The sequence below is a fragment of the Pristis pectinata genome, chromosome 1 (assembly GCF_009764475.1).
Source record: "Pristis pectinata isolate sPriPec2 chromosome 1, sPriPec2.1.pri, whole genome shotgun sequence".
NCBI classification, from domain to species: domain Eukaryota; kingdom Metazoa; phylum Chordata; class Chondrichthyes; order Rhinopristiformes; family Pristidae; genus Pristis; species Pristis pectinata.
In genome coordinates this window covers 23,628,950-23,642,096 of record NC_067405.1, presented here as the reverse complement: position 1 = coordinate 23,642,096, position 13,147 = coordinate 23,628,950, and the positions used below count along the sequence as shown (strand labels likewise).

General features: G+C 36.2%; 1 protein-coding gene across 2 annotated transcripts in view; it reads left to right on the top strand.

The window, feature by feature from the left end:
- Window positions 1-13,147, top strand: part of arhgap15 (Rho GTPase activating protein 15) — a 593,944-nt gene that overhangs the window by 457,143 nt on the left and 123,654 nt on the right. For both annotated transcript variants that reach the window (XM_052029237.1, XM_052029228.1), the window contains exon 12: window positions 1,807-1,884. In XM_052029237.1, the coding sequence (XP_051885197.1) occupies window positions 1,807-1,884 (78 nt within the window). The remainder of the gene's footprint in view (window positions 1-1,806; window positions 1,885-13,147) is intronic.

Here is a 13,147-nt window from a genome sequence, read left to right as displayed (position 1 = left end):
GCTCCGGGTGCTCTGGTTTCGTCCCACATTCCAAAGACGTACAAGTTAGGAGTTGTGGGCATGCTATGTTGGTGCCGGAAGAGTGGCTACACTTGCGGGCTGCCCCAATACGTTCTCAGTAATGCAAAAAGACGCATTTCACTGTGTGTTTCGATGTACATGTGACTAATAATATCTAAAAAACAACTGCAGGCTTTTGGTTTTAATTTGAAGAAATGTTTTACGAAGACTTTGGGAAAATCAGAATGCCACATGTTGGGATTCAAAACAATCTCAGTTACAAACTTCCCAGCACCTTCTGTGATTATACAATTCCTGGGTCTGGCGAGACCTGGAGGAGAGAGAAGAAATACTCCAAAACTGCTAAAATTGGGGGAATTAATTTTCTCATCAAGATTAATCTCTAACTAAGGATGTGCTGAAAATTGAATACATATACTGAATAAGTCCACAACTCAAGCAACATTCTGCAAGTGCCCAAAAATTACTGTGGAGGAAAGGATTTGAACTCAGAATTCTATGCCATGGGTCATATGTGTTTTGATGTATTTCATTAGTTTATCAGTGGAGATGGTATGAAACATTGGCTTCCATGTGTCAGGGTTCCCTGACTTTTCAATGAATTCAAGTTACTTTTCAAGGAAATTTTGGACAATGTTTGGAATAGGAATATCGAAGCATGAAACTGTAATTTACAACATGTGTCACACATCACTCAGGTCCTGTGAGTTCTATCTTTGAAGTATTATTTAGTAACTAGTTATTTTGCATTGAAATTATTTGTGCATTGAACTTTATCCTCGGTCATAAGTGTTAACTGAACCATATAATCAAGTCAGCGAATTGTCTCTGTCTTTAAGTTTGACGAACGTGAATAGACCTAGGCCCTGGATAACCTTCTGTTGTGTAGATGTGGTACATTATAAAAAAGTGTATAAAAATATGCTTTCTTTAAACTTCTTTAACCAAATTATAGCGATCTGAAGTACTCAGAAATCTACAAATGGCTACAAAATGACAAATTGCAGATCTTAGGAATTTTATTTACTTTATCTAATCAGCACTCCAACAACAATATGCATTTAAGTAGCAATATTATTTCTAATATGAAATTAATTAATTAACAGATCTATTCTTTGAAGACGTTATTGCTCTTAAATTCATCCTCAAGATTATCACAGGAATCATGCTTAATAATCACTTCAGTACATTAGACTTTGCCTTGAAATTCATCACATTGAAGTCAGTGGAATGAACTTTGGAAGCAGAGTTCTGTACACCGATGCTGTTGTATAGGTTGTATAGCTCTATCAACCAGCATTAATATGGTGTGTTCCCTTCTCATCACCACTGTAGCAGCTCCATTACCATAACATAGTAATAGTTCAAAAAGGAGTTCCAGCACCTACTATCTTGTAGCAACTAGGGATAGACAAGTATAGCAATGTCAATGTAGTCCACGTGGCTTGAACAATCAAAAAAATCTTTAAAAATGTAGTTTGCATTTTAAAATGTCCTGCTTCAATTAAAAATTGAGCTCATGGTTATGCTATTTAATAACGGATCTGTTCTTTATAACCCTAACGACCTTGGTCAGGTAAAATTAACAGTATGAGACTGATTTGGTGTAAACAGACTATGAGATATGCATTTACAGATGACCGAATTGCTAGAAATGTATATGCAGTGTCAGTCAGCAAGTTTGGGCAGACATAATTGCTCTAATAAGGCCGTAAGTTCAAGGAGCATGGAGGAAAAATATTGTAAAATTTTAATTTAATCACAGATTAATGTTTGTTTTGTCAGGATTGGATGCTGATGGCATTTACAGAGTGAGCGGCAATCTGGCTACGATACAGAAATTACGATTTGTAGTGGACCATGGTGAGTGGTGCCTAATGCATATGTGCAACTTTATTCTTATCAACCTGTCTAAATGGAAATGCGAAGACTTTTGTCTTTGACATTTCTCTAGCTGCAGAGAATGTGTTGAATTTAATCATTATAAATGGTTTTGAAATTGTTTCAAACTTCAAAATGATCTTTTATTACCGTCTGAGAATATAAGGTTCACTGTAACATTGAGGCAAAGTGCTATGTGCAAATTGAATCTTTACAGCATTAGCTGTCCATTTCTTAATGTAGATTCCTAGCAATTGCCATGCCGTCTGTGTGAACAAAGTGATCTTCAGAATATTAGGTGTTTGTTTTTCAAATCTTTCACTTGTTCACATTCAAAATGTCATGCACATGCACCTACAATATACTTGAGCCTCTGAGAATTGTTAAAGCTAGCAGCTTGGTCCAAATCAAATATCCAGATCTCATTCAGCAGGATATTCCCAAGTGAAGTGCATTTGACTCTAAACAGTATAATTCTGTTTGATTTTGCTGCTTGATCTGAATAGAGCTATGTTTAGAAGCCTTGATTTGTGTTGTGTAGATTTGTCTTTCTACCTTGTCTATAATTATGTCTTGTGCAAAGTAACTGACGAAGTTAATTCAGGTAAACAACTTAAAACAGAAAAAAAAAACATGAATCAACTTACTCATCGCGTCAGGAAAGAAACTTTGATCTGCCAGAGTCCTTTGCTTACTCCTACATATTTTTAAAAGAATATATAATTCAGCTTCATCTATCTGTTTTGTGCCACCATTTGGAGTAATTTAAAGTTGTCTGTTTCCATTCAATCTCTGCAGTCATTTGATTAACAAAGTAAAATTCATACTTCTTCATGATAGTGAATTCACAAAATGGAACAGCCCAAAAAAGGACCTTCAGCCCATCATGTCAATGTTGTATTTTTTTAAATAATGGTCCAACTATCTCCACTGTCATATACTTTCCTATAGACCTGCAAACACTTTATCTTCATTTATTTTCCAATTTCATTTTGAGAGTTACTATGGAATCTGCTTCCATCATCCTTCAGTGGAAGGTAATGGCGTACAATTCACTGCATACACATAGCTTTCTTGTATCACCTGCTTTTTTGTTGACAGAGTTGAAACAGTGAAAAAGTTAACTTAAATAGCACAATTTCTTCATTCCAATCAATGAGAGTACTGCCATAGATGCTCGGTTTGTTTTTTGGGGGACCAGTCGAAAACATTATACAGTATACTCTCAGTCCTCTGGCATCCATGGGGAATGGTGTGGGGGTGTGGGGTGGGCGAAGGGGCAGTGCTGGTTTCGTGAATATGCCAGTTGCATGAGAAATGCTCAAAATAACTACTGTACATCACACACTGGTTTACTATGCATAAACTTTTAAATAAATTGCTGAACTATGCCATTTCCTCACCCTCTTTTCTAACAAAGTTTTAAAGTGCAATTCTGTATTTTAAGCCCAAAAACTGTATTAATGTAAAGCACAGCAAAAAATAAATCAAATGAATGACTGTACTTAACAACACAAGAAGTGTCAAATCTTAAAAGAGAAAGTTGTTGCCACTCAATCTACAACTGCACTTCCTTCATGTATAAATGTAAATAAACTAAAAATGTCTTTTCATACCTTATTTACATTTTGAAAAAAATTAAATTGCTTAACATTCTTAGAAATTTTTGCTTGTTGCATGAGAATTCCAGATGCATAAATATTGGATAAATGAGAGTTTACTGTAACTGGATAACAACACGTGTGTCAGAAATTCTGGTGCAATATTTGTCAACAAAAACAGCGTCGGGGAATTGAATTTAGGAGCCGAGAGGTATTGTTGCAGCTATATAGGTCCCTGGTCAGGCCCCACTTGGAATATTGTGCTCAGTTCTGGTCGCCTCACTACAGGAAAGATGTGGAAGCCATAGAGAGGGTGCAGAAGAGATTTACAAGGATGCTGCCCGGAATGCGGAGCATGTCTTATGAAAGCAGGTTGAGGGAACACGGCCTTTTCTCCTTGGAGAGACGGAGGATGAGGGGGGACCTGATAGAGGTGTATAAGATGATGAGAGGCATTGATCGGGTGGATAGTTAGAGGCTTTTCCCCAGGGCTGAAATGGTGGCAACAAGAGGACATAGGTTTAAGGTGCTGGGGAGTAGATATGGAGGAGATGTCAGGGGTAAGTTTTTTACTCAGAGAGTGGTGAGTGCGTGGAATGGGCTGCCGGAAACGGTGGTGGAGGCTGATACGATAGGGTCTTTCAAGAGACTGTTAGATAGGTACATGGAGCTGAGTAAAATAGAGGGCTATGGGTAAGCCTAGTGATTTCTAGGGTAGGGACATGTTCGGCACAGCTTTGTGGGTCGAAGGGCCTGAATTGTGCTGTAGTTTTTCTATGTTTCTATGTTTCTATAAACAGAATATATGGTGTTTTCTTTGTATTAGTTAATAATTGAAATCCTTGTATATGTTCCAGTGGAGAGGTACTTCAGTGTGGGTTGTGTCATTTGACCCATCATTTGCTAGCTATTTTCTGCAAATTGTTACAACACAGGTCATTCCTTTCTTCTTGCTGTCTTTGTTGAATTCCCAATGGAGGTCCAGCTTCTATCTCCATTCAATTGTTTGCTCCATTCATTGGTTATTAGTTGGTCTCCTCCACTTCGAAATTTTATAATTTGATTATCTATAAATAGCAACTCATGCTCTGAACATGAGTTCCCCATACTCTTCCTGTGAAGTGGTGGGAATATTTCATTCAATCATAATGCATAGAAGAAGGGCATTTGATCCATCAAGCTTCCAGTGGCATTTTGCAAAAGCAATCCATTCAATCCTATCCTCTCACCCCCTCATGAGCTCTTAAATTTAAATTTTAAATTTTATTTATTTACAGTGTGGTAACAGGCCCTTCCGGCCCAACGAGTCTGTGCTGCCCATTTTAAACCCAAATTAACCTACCCGTACGTCTTTGCAATGTGGGAGGAAACCGGAGCACCCGGAGGAAACCCATGCAGACACGGGAGAATGTATAAGCTCCTTACAGACAGCGACAGGAATCGAACCCCGATTGCTGGCGCTGTAATAACGTCGCGCTAACTGCTACACTACAATTAATAAAAAATTTTCATATCTCACCTCTTGTTCTTTGACCAATTATCTTAAATCTGTGTCCTTTTAGATACCAGCTGTCCTGCCACTGGAAGCATTTCACCCTTTACGATTCATCGAAGTCCCTGATCATAAATCTCTCTTAAATCTCCTCATAACCTCCCTGGTCTGTGAACCAACATCTCTAGTTTGTCCATTTAAATGGTCCTTCAACTCTAGTGTCTTTATTTTGTGTAAAAATGGAAATTAACTGATAAATAAATCTACATATCACTCTCATCATAATGACATTGTACAAAAAGCTGCACTAGTACAGGATATTCCCAGTCAGAAAAGATGACTCACATGTTAAGCTCATGGACAATATCCCAGCACTTTTGTTTATAACTCAAGGAACAAGATGGAAAAGAAAAAAAAATATGAATTCACAGTTTCTGAAAGAGCTCCCTTATTACCTTAGGAAGGTGCTATAGAATTCACATAGATTTTTTTTGACTATTTGGCCCACCCAGGTGATTACTTGACTAAAGGGGCTGAACCCAGTTGAACAGTGGACATGGAGCAGGCTTGATGAATCAGCTGGTCTTTTCTTGGACTTTTTCATATTTTAATCTTAATGACTCACATGCAAACAGCTTGACTAATGCGTAGTATGAATTGAAAAAAATAGGTTCTCAAAGCATTACCACTATCTTGCTTCCAAAAAATTAAAAGAAATGTTGTGCAAGCATTTAAACTAATGTAACGATATTGAAACAACATATGTATGGAGGCTTTCAGTTTTACTCAGGATTGATTTTTGGATTGCATATTTCCTTTATTTCTTTTTAAACTGAGACCCAGTTCAATATTTTGTAGGATATTCATTCATGGGGTACAAGTGGAATGTCCATTTTGTTGTAACATTCCTTTCTTGCAATTCACGGACTATTCTTCATACTTCATTGTTGATCGCTTTCTTCCAGCTGATACTGAACATTGTTGTCATATTGTGTGCTTCAAAAGCATCTAGCCTTTGCTCTGCGTTTTCATTAAAGGCCCAAAGTTCCCACTGTGTGAAATGGCATGATATGGGCCTTTAATTCAGACTAAATTTGAATAGGCTACAGTGAAAGAACTTATATTCTCAAGGGCCTTTCACATCATCAGGATGTCCCACTTCATTGCCAAATAATTACTTTTGAAGTGTATGCATGTTGATCTGCAGGCAAATGCATCAAATAGTTTGTGTGCAGCAAGGTTCCACAAACAGCAAATCAGATAAACGGCTAGTTAATGTGTTAGTTGAGGGATTAATATTATCAACAATGAAAAATCTTTTACATTCACCTCAACAGACAGATGGGATCCTGGTTTAATGTCTGGTTCAGAGATAGCACCGTCTTGAAACTGAATGGAAGATCAGTATAGATTATGTGGTCAAATCCTGGATTTAAGATTAAGCTCAGTTTTCTTCCTCAAACTGTGAATGTAAGCTGACATGTAAGTAAGAGTATAACAATGCCTGAGAAAAGAAGCATTAAATTATCAGGTTATGCTTACTTACATCTCCACTTTCCTCCCTATTATATTCTGGTTCATGCCAAATTCATGTGAATGTTATCACAAATCCAGAATGAATTAGTAGCAGATAGAAGTAGATGCCTGTGATCAGTTTTTAATGAGTGAATTACAAGAGGCATTCCATTTTCAAAAAGGTAAATCTCACATAATGTAAGTGTCAGGGATCAGCAAAACCATTGGTGCTCAAGTCTTCACTTTCTTCTGTTTCCTGCAGTAAATATGTGCTCTGGTTTGTTGCAATGTCAAGGATGTGTAATTAATGGTAGATACAACTCAAAATAGACTCTACCTACCTGTAAAGATGTCTCAAATGGAGCCAGGATGGAGGAGGATTGAGAATCTATGACCTTCCTCATCTCATTATATACTAAGGCGCACATACTCTTTAATGACCACTTTTTTTTTAACTACTGTATTGCATTTGCCAGATATCCTGTTCCTTTCCCAAGTTAGTTCCAGAGACCTTCAGGCGCAGCTATCTACCTAAAAGGGATTATGTGTTTCCTTTCTGACAGACCCATGTTAAAAGCTTGGATGGATGTGAGAATGTTGCACCTTTCAAATTATGTTTATATGTAGCTTGGCAAGACAGTCTCCAGACCACACTACAAATCCCATTGTTTGCTAAACTAATCAGTAGGTAATATTTCATCAGCAAAGGAAATGGTCTTAAACTGTCTTTATGTGTGACTGGTTCCAACCAGACTATCTAATTAACCTATGACAGGCAAGCCAATTCTTAAAATATATATACTAGAACCATTATGTACTTTTAAAGTGTTTACTTTGAATGCTAATATATTTCCTGATGTGCAGCATAGTGCATCAATTATTTCATCATCTGTTTCCACAGTCCCAAATACAGAAACACTTAGTGCGTGGAACAGTGGAATTGAACTACCTGATAATTGCAGTCTTCAAGAGTGTATGACACAAAAAAAACTATTTATGCAGGCTTACTGGGAATTGGACAGCTGGGCAACATAAAGGAAGGTGTTATTATTAAGTTTAATCTATATATTTTTCTCTCTTACACTAATATCTTAATGACTGCTTGAACTGCATAAGTAGCGCAACACCATACCCTGGAATAACTTTATTCAGTGTCAATGCCACAGCACGTATGTACATGATACAGAGGGAGCATTTTACTGCATTTGTGAGTTTAATAGAATAACTGAAACTTCAGTATAAATCCAAGATTGCAATCAGAAGGTACTATAAATGTAGAATGAAACTGACACATAACTGCCTTAAATAAAATGATAAGATTCTAGCCTTTAAGCGGCATCCAAGAATCTTTGTTTATCTACTATTTAATTTATTTATCGTATTTTGTTTGAAATGCAGGGTTAGTGATTTTGTATGCTACTGTTTCAATGTGCAATATGTTAAATCAAGATTTCAAGAGGCCCAGATATCAATTTGAATTTCTGTATTCTAAACTGCAAAAACTTTATCTACCCCTCATATGGCAAATAACTCATTGGGATGGGGACCAGGGCTAGACATTCCCAAAGCTAAGGATTCTCTATCCTAACCTCAGAAACAGTTATCGTAAAACTTGCCAAATGATTTTGGGTCAACTAGCTGTTAATTACTTCTTGAGAATCTTGGAGTGATTATGCTACAATCAATACCTCTCTGGTAAGGACATTATCCCACATTCTTGTCTGTGCTCACTGCAGAAACTGCTGTCAGCAACAACACATGACCAAAACAAAATAAAAACATTTCTCAGAAATCAGAAGTGATTATCTCTCTGATTCCAGGCATGAAGGCAGATACTTACTCATAATCTACCATCACAAATAAACCTATACGGTGTTGCAAAAATTGTTCAAGGTGCACCATGCATCTTATGCCTTTGTACATTTATACACCTTTTTTGAATTATTAATGTATCTCAGTGGTTTTGCTCCAACATCAGAAGATTGCAGATTTCAGTCCTGCGTTAATGCCTGAGCTCAAAATCTAGTGAACACTGGAGTTCAAAAGCAAAATAATGTTTATGTTTTCGAGATGTTTTCCTCAGGATATACTTTTAAATTGAAGTTCTATCTGCTTGGTCAGATGGAGATTAAAGATCTGATGTGAAGATCCACTCATCAAATGTTGTGGAGTGTTTCTGTGGTTCTGAATAATAGTCATTCCTCCCTTAACCAATAACCACCAAAATTCTGTTCAAGCTGTTGAATAAAAGAAGGAAGAAGGTTAGAACCCAAATCCCAAAGTTCTCCACAAGTTGACCATTCTGAATGGTGAGCAAAGAATCTTGAGGCAGAGGACATATTATAGAATTACAGGCTGACAATTCTTCCAAGTGCCAAGCAACAGCACCTAATCACAAACTACAAATGGTGATTTTGTGAAAATGAATTGGAACAGCATTTACACAAGGTCTTGCTGTCTGTCACATCATTGCAATAGGCGGTTCAGAACACGTCAGATGATAGTATGGGAATGAAAGTTCTGTATTTGAATCAGTCAATGATAGAGAACTAAACTTACCAGGAAGACCAAAATGTCAGTGGTGATGAATTGGAAAACAAAATGACTAATGGGTTAAAATCAAAAAAGATAAAATTGACAGCAACTAATTGTAGAATAAGTAGGTAAATGTTTAAGCTAATCAAGTTAATACTGCGTAGTGACTAATTAATTCACAAATGAAAGTGACAAGATGACTACAATAACTAAATTCTAATCACACTTAATTAAATCTAGAGTAATAACTAGGAAAATTCAAGAACGTTGTTTTAGTCAGAATTTATTATTTATCATTAAAGATTTTCTTTTCTTATACAAGTTGAAATCTCATTGATAATCACAATGAATTAGAACATCATCATTAAATACATATAGTCTGTTTAATTAAATAAGTGGGGCAAATAACAATCAAGTTCTAAATAAATTGATTAGCAACACAGAGAAGGCGAATGATGGAATTCATTTTAATTCTGAAGTTTGTTCACCCAAAACTTAAGTGGAAAATTGTAACTCAGCTTGGCAACAATGGATTAATATACTGTATTTGGATAATAGATGCAAGCAGAGAGCCCTGAAACATGTCCCTGTGACTCCAATAAATCATTGAATGACCTGAATATAGATACTATTGCACCACAATACCAAATTCAAAACTTTTGTGATTAAGTGGACGAGTATTTAGTTGGTAGACCACAAACAAAATGGATGGCAAAGAAAAAATGTATTGCCATCCACTCTCCTCCAACAGGCAAGGTTAGATCGCACAGCAAGAAATGTGCAAATCTTTAACAGCACTTTTAGAATGTCACAAAGTGGAAGTGACATACTGTCCATATGTTTTGATAAATAAGAAGTGATTTTCAATGTGAATAAAAAATTTAACTTCATCTTAAAACATGCACTGCATTTTTTCCACATTTAGTTTCAGAAACTCAGATTCAGAAACTATTAAGATGTTCCTACAGAAACCAAATTTCAAAACTACAAACAAGTGATTACAGTGAAGCAACGAGATGCCAAAATGAAGATGTTGCAAATGAGTCTATCAAATCTCATCTCATTTATTGTGAAAATGGTAGATTAATTAAGTAGGAGCCAATTGCATTGTAGCAAAACGTTAATTACACAATGCTTAATTATTCATTTAAATAACAATTTAAAGTTGATTAAATAATTTACTGAATAAAATGTTTTAACTCAATTAATTGTTTTTTTTGGGGGGAGTAACAGAAAGTCAACAAGTCTCTTAAGCACTATTACAACCCATGTGGTGTGTTTAACAGGGATTTAATTACACTGATAAGTGAATACAGATGCAAAAGTATTGTTAATTTAACTGATAATGACACCATCGTTCAAACTAAAGACTGTGGTAGGCTAAAATTCATTTCTTTCATTTTCCTTCGGTGGAATATTTTACACTTATAATAATGCAAAGAAGTGAGAAGTAATGAATTAATTAAATAATAATGAATGAGATAATTTATAGATTCCAGTATATTCAATTGTTCAGCTAAAATTCTAAATATTAGCATTAATTTAAGTTAATTGTTGTGATAAGATGACACCTACTCATAATTAACTAGAATGTTCTTTCATACCCATGTGAAATGTTAACTCCGAAATACTCCCTCAAAGTAGGAATGGCATAAAAGGGTAAGAAATTCCTGATTAGTGAACTGTTATCCAGATATTCTAAATAATATATTAATCAGTAACTTGGCCACTATGTTTTTATCATTATATTTGTGATTGTCATAGATTTAGTTAAATTGGTATCTTACTGAAAAATACTTGTGCAAATGTTCACTCATGTAATCAGGAGACCACTACATTCACTGTCATCAACATTTCCATTTCATAAAAGCTCACCAACCTCAGAATTCCAGTAGTCCCAAAAATAGGTAGGTGGGACAGGGGTTTTGTATCAATTATGGGCTGACAGTGGTGGGAGTAGTAACTGCTGGTTTATTGACAGGATCATATACAGTTGTGGAAGATACCTCATTGGGGGTAGGGAGAGGAATCCATGTCTCATGGGGGGGGGGGGGGGGGGGGTTGGAGGAGGATACGAGTAAGAGTTGTAGGTGTGATCAGGAAGCTGGGGATGTGACCATAAATTGGCTCCATGTGAGATTGTTCATGGATAAATAAATACATGGAGTGAATTACTTTACGCAGTCTTTTTCTGTGTAACATTTATTCAACATGGTCGTTGTAGAAGTGGTGACCAATAGAGGCTCCTGAAACAACTACCATGCATCAGGCAAAATTACGTAACTGAAGTATGCTAATCACATGATCAGTGCGTGGGTGAAATCCGATCAAAAATACTCACTAACATGTTTAACACAGTTTTTAGCACAACCAAAAGCATTAATTGGCCATTTGCCAATTCATATTGAATCTCATTTACTGAGGAAACAGTGTAAAGTAATCTAATACCTAAGCTAGTGTCTCTTCCTTAGTGGATAGTTTCTTAAATCATGTGTAACTGTGAGCATACCCCAGAAGGATCTGTTCCATATTCTTGTTACATCATCCTTGAGTAGTCTTATCTATATGATTTTTCCAGTGTGGTTTGAATTTGAGTGGCAAATTTTTCAGCAACAATTCTCCTCATGTTGATGGTTGGTCAACAACTTTATAGTACCAACAGCCATTAATTGTTTTTGCACATGTAAAGTTATTCAGTTATTGAATGTTAGTTGGCAATTGGTTGTACATATACTGTCACTACACCTCATTTCAGTTCCAAATGAATCATGTTTTTAAGACCAATTGGCATAACCAATTGACTTAAATTCACATGGTTGCACACTACTGAACATTGTTACACTGCCATAGCCTGTAAATTTATCTTCCTGCCCAAACTGGGATTAAACAATGTGTTGCAAGTGTTTTTCATGACTGCGTTTACATAATCATTTACCCCAATACTGGGGATTTACATAATTTGCCTATTCTATGCAAACTCTTGAATATAAAGCAGGGCAAACAGCCAGGGTGATTAAAAGGATTCCAACAAATATTTAGATGGTTACAATGAAAGGAATGGGCAGTGCATGAGATGAAAAATCTCTGGAAAATACAAGGTTTTTTGATCAATGATCATTTGATCCACTGATGCCAATACAAAGCTCAAGATACATGAGCAAGAAAAAGATGTTTCAGCAAGATAACTACATGTATTTTGAGTTTCTACCTAAAAGGAAAGGATGAACAGGCTAAATTATTTTTCTTTTGATGAGAGGTTTGAGAAGTGACCCAACAGAGATCTTTGAATTATGCAGAGATTTGATACTGAAGGTGTAGATATAGTCTTTCCATTTGTGAGGGAAAAAACACACAACAAAGCACATCAAAGTAAAGGTAGTCACCAGGAAATTAAATACTGAATTCAGAAGGAACCCAGAGAGAGACAAGAATGTAGGTTTTGCTGCAACAGGTAGTGGCTGCGGTAAATTGTTTATACACTTTTTTAAGTGCAGATTGGATTAAAAGAAAAGGGTAGGAGAGGGTCATGGTAACAAAGGAAGATGGGTGAAGACAGGGAGAGGCTTAACTGGAGCTTGTTTTCATGCTGTATTTTCTAAGTAACTCTATATCATTTAATGTGTATTCAGTTCAATGGAACTCTCATATCAGTGTATTGACTAGATTCAAACATTCTCAAAATGCTCCATGTTGACTTTTCTCAGGTACCTTATGCTCCATGACCTCGGTACATATTACACAGGATTACATAGAACTTTAGGTACAGAAAGAGCCCATTCCATTGAAGTAGTCCATGCTGGCATTAATGCTCCATTCCAATCTCCTCTCAAATCCACCACAAACGCACTATTCCCCTCTCTCTCTCATAAGGTCACCCAGTCTCCCTTTAAATGAAACTATGTTATTTGTTTCAACTGCTCCGTCTGGTAACCAGTCACACTATCCTTTGAGTTCTTTTTTATTCCCATTCAACTTCTTTTTGATTATCTCATATAGATGGCTTGCAGTTATGCATTTGACCATTAGTGGAAAAATTCTCTCTGCATCTACTCTATCGAAACCTCTGAAAATTAAAACAAGATCTGCAGACGCTGCTGAAGGG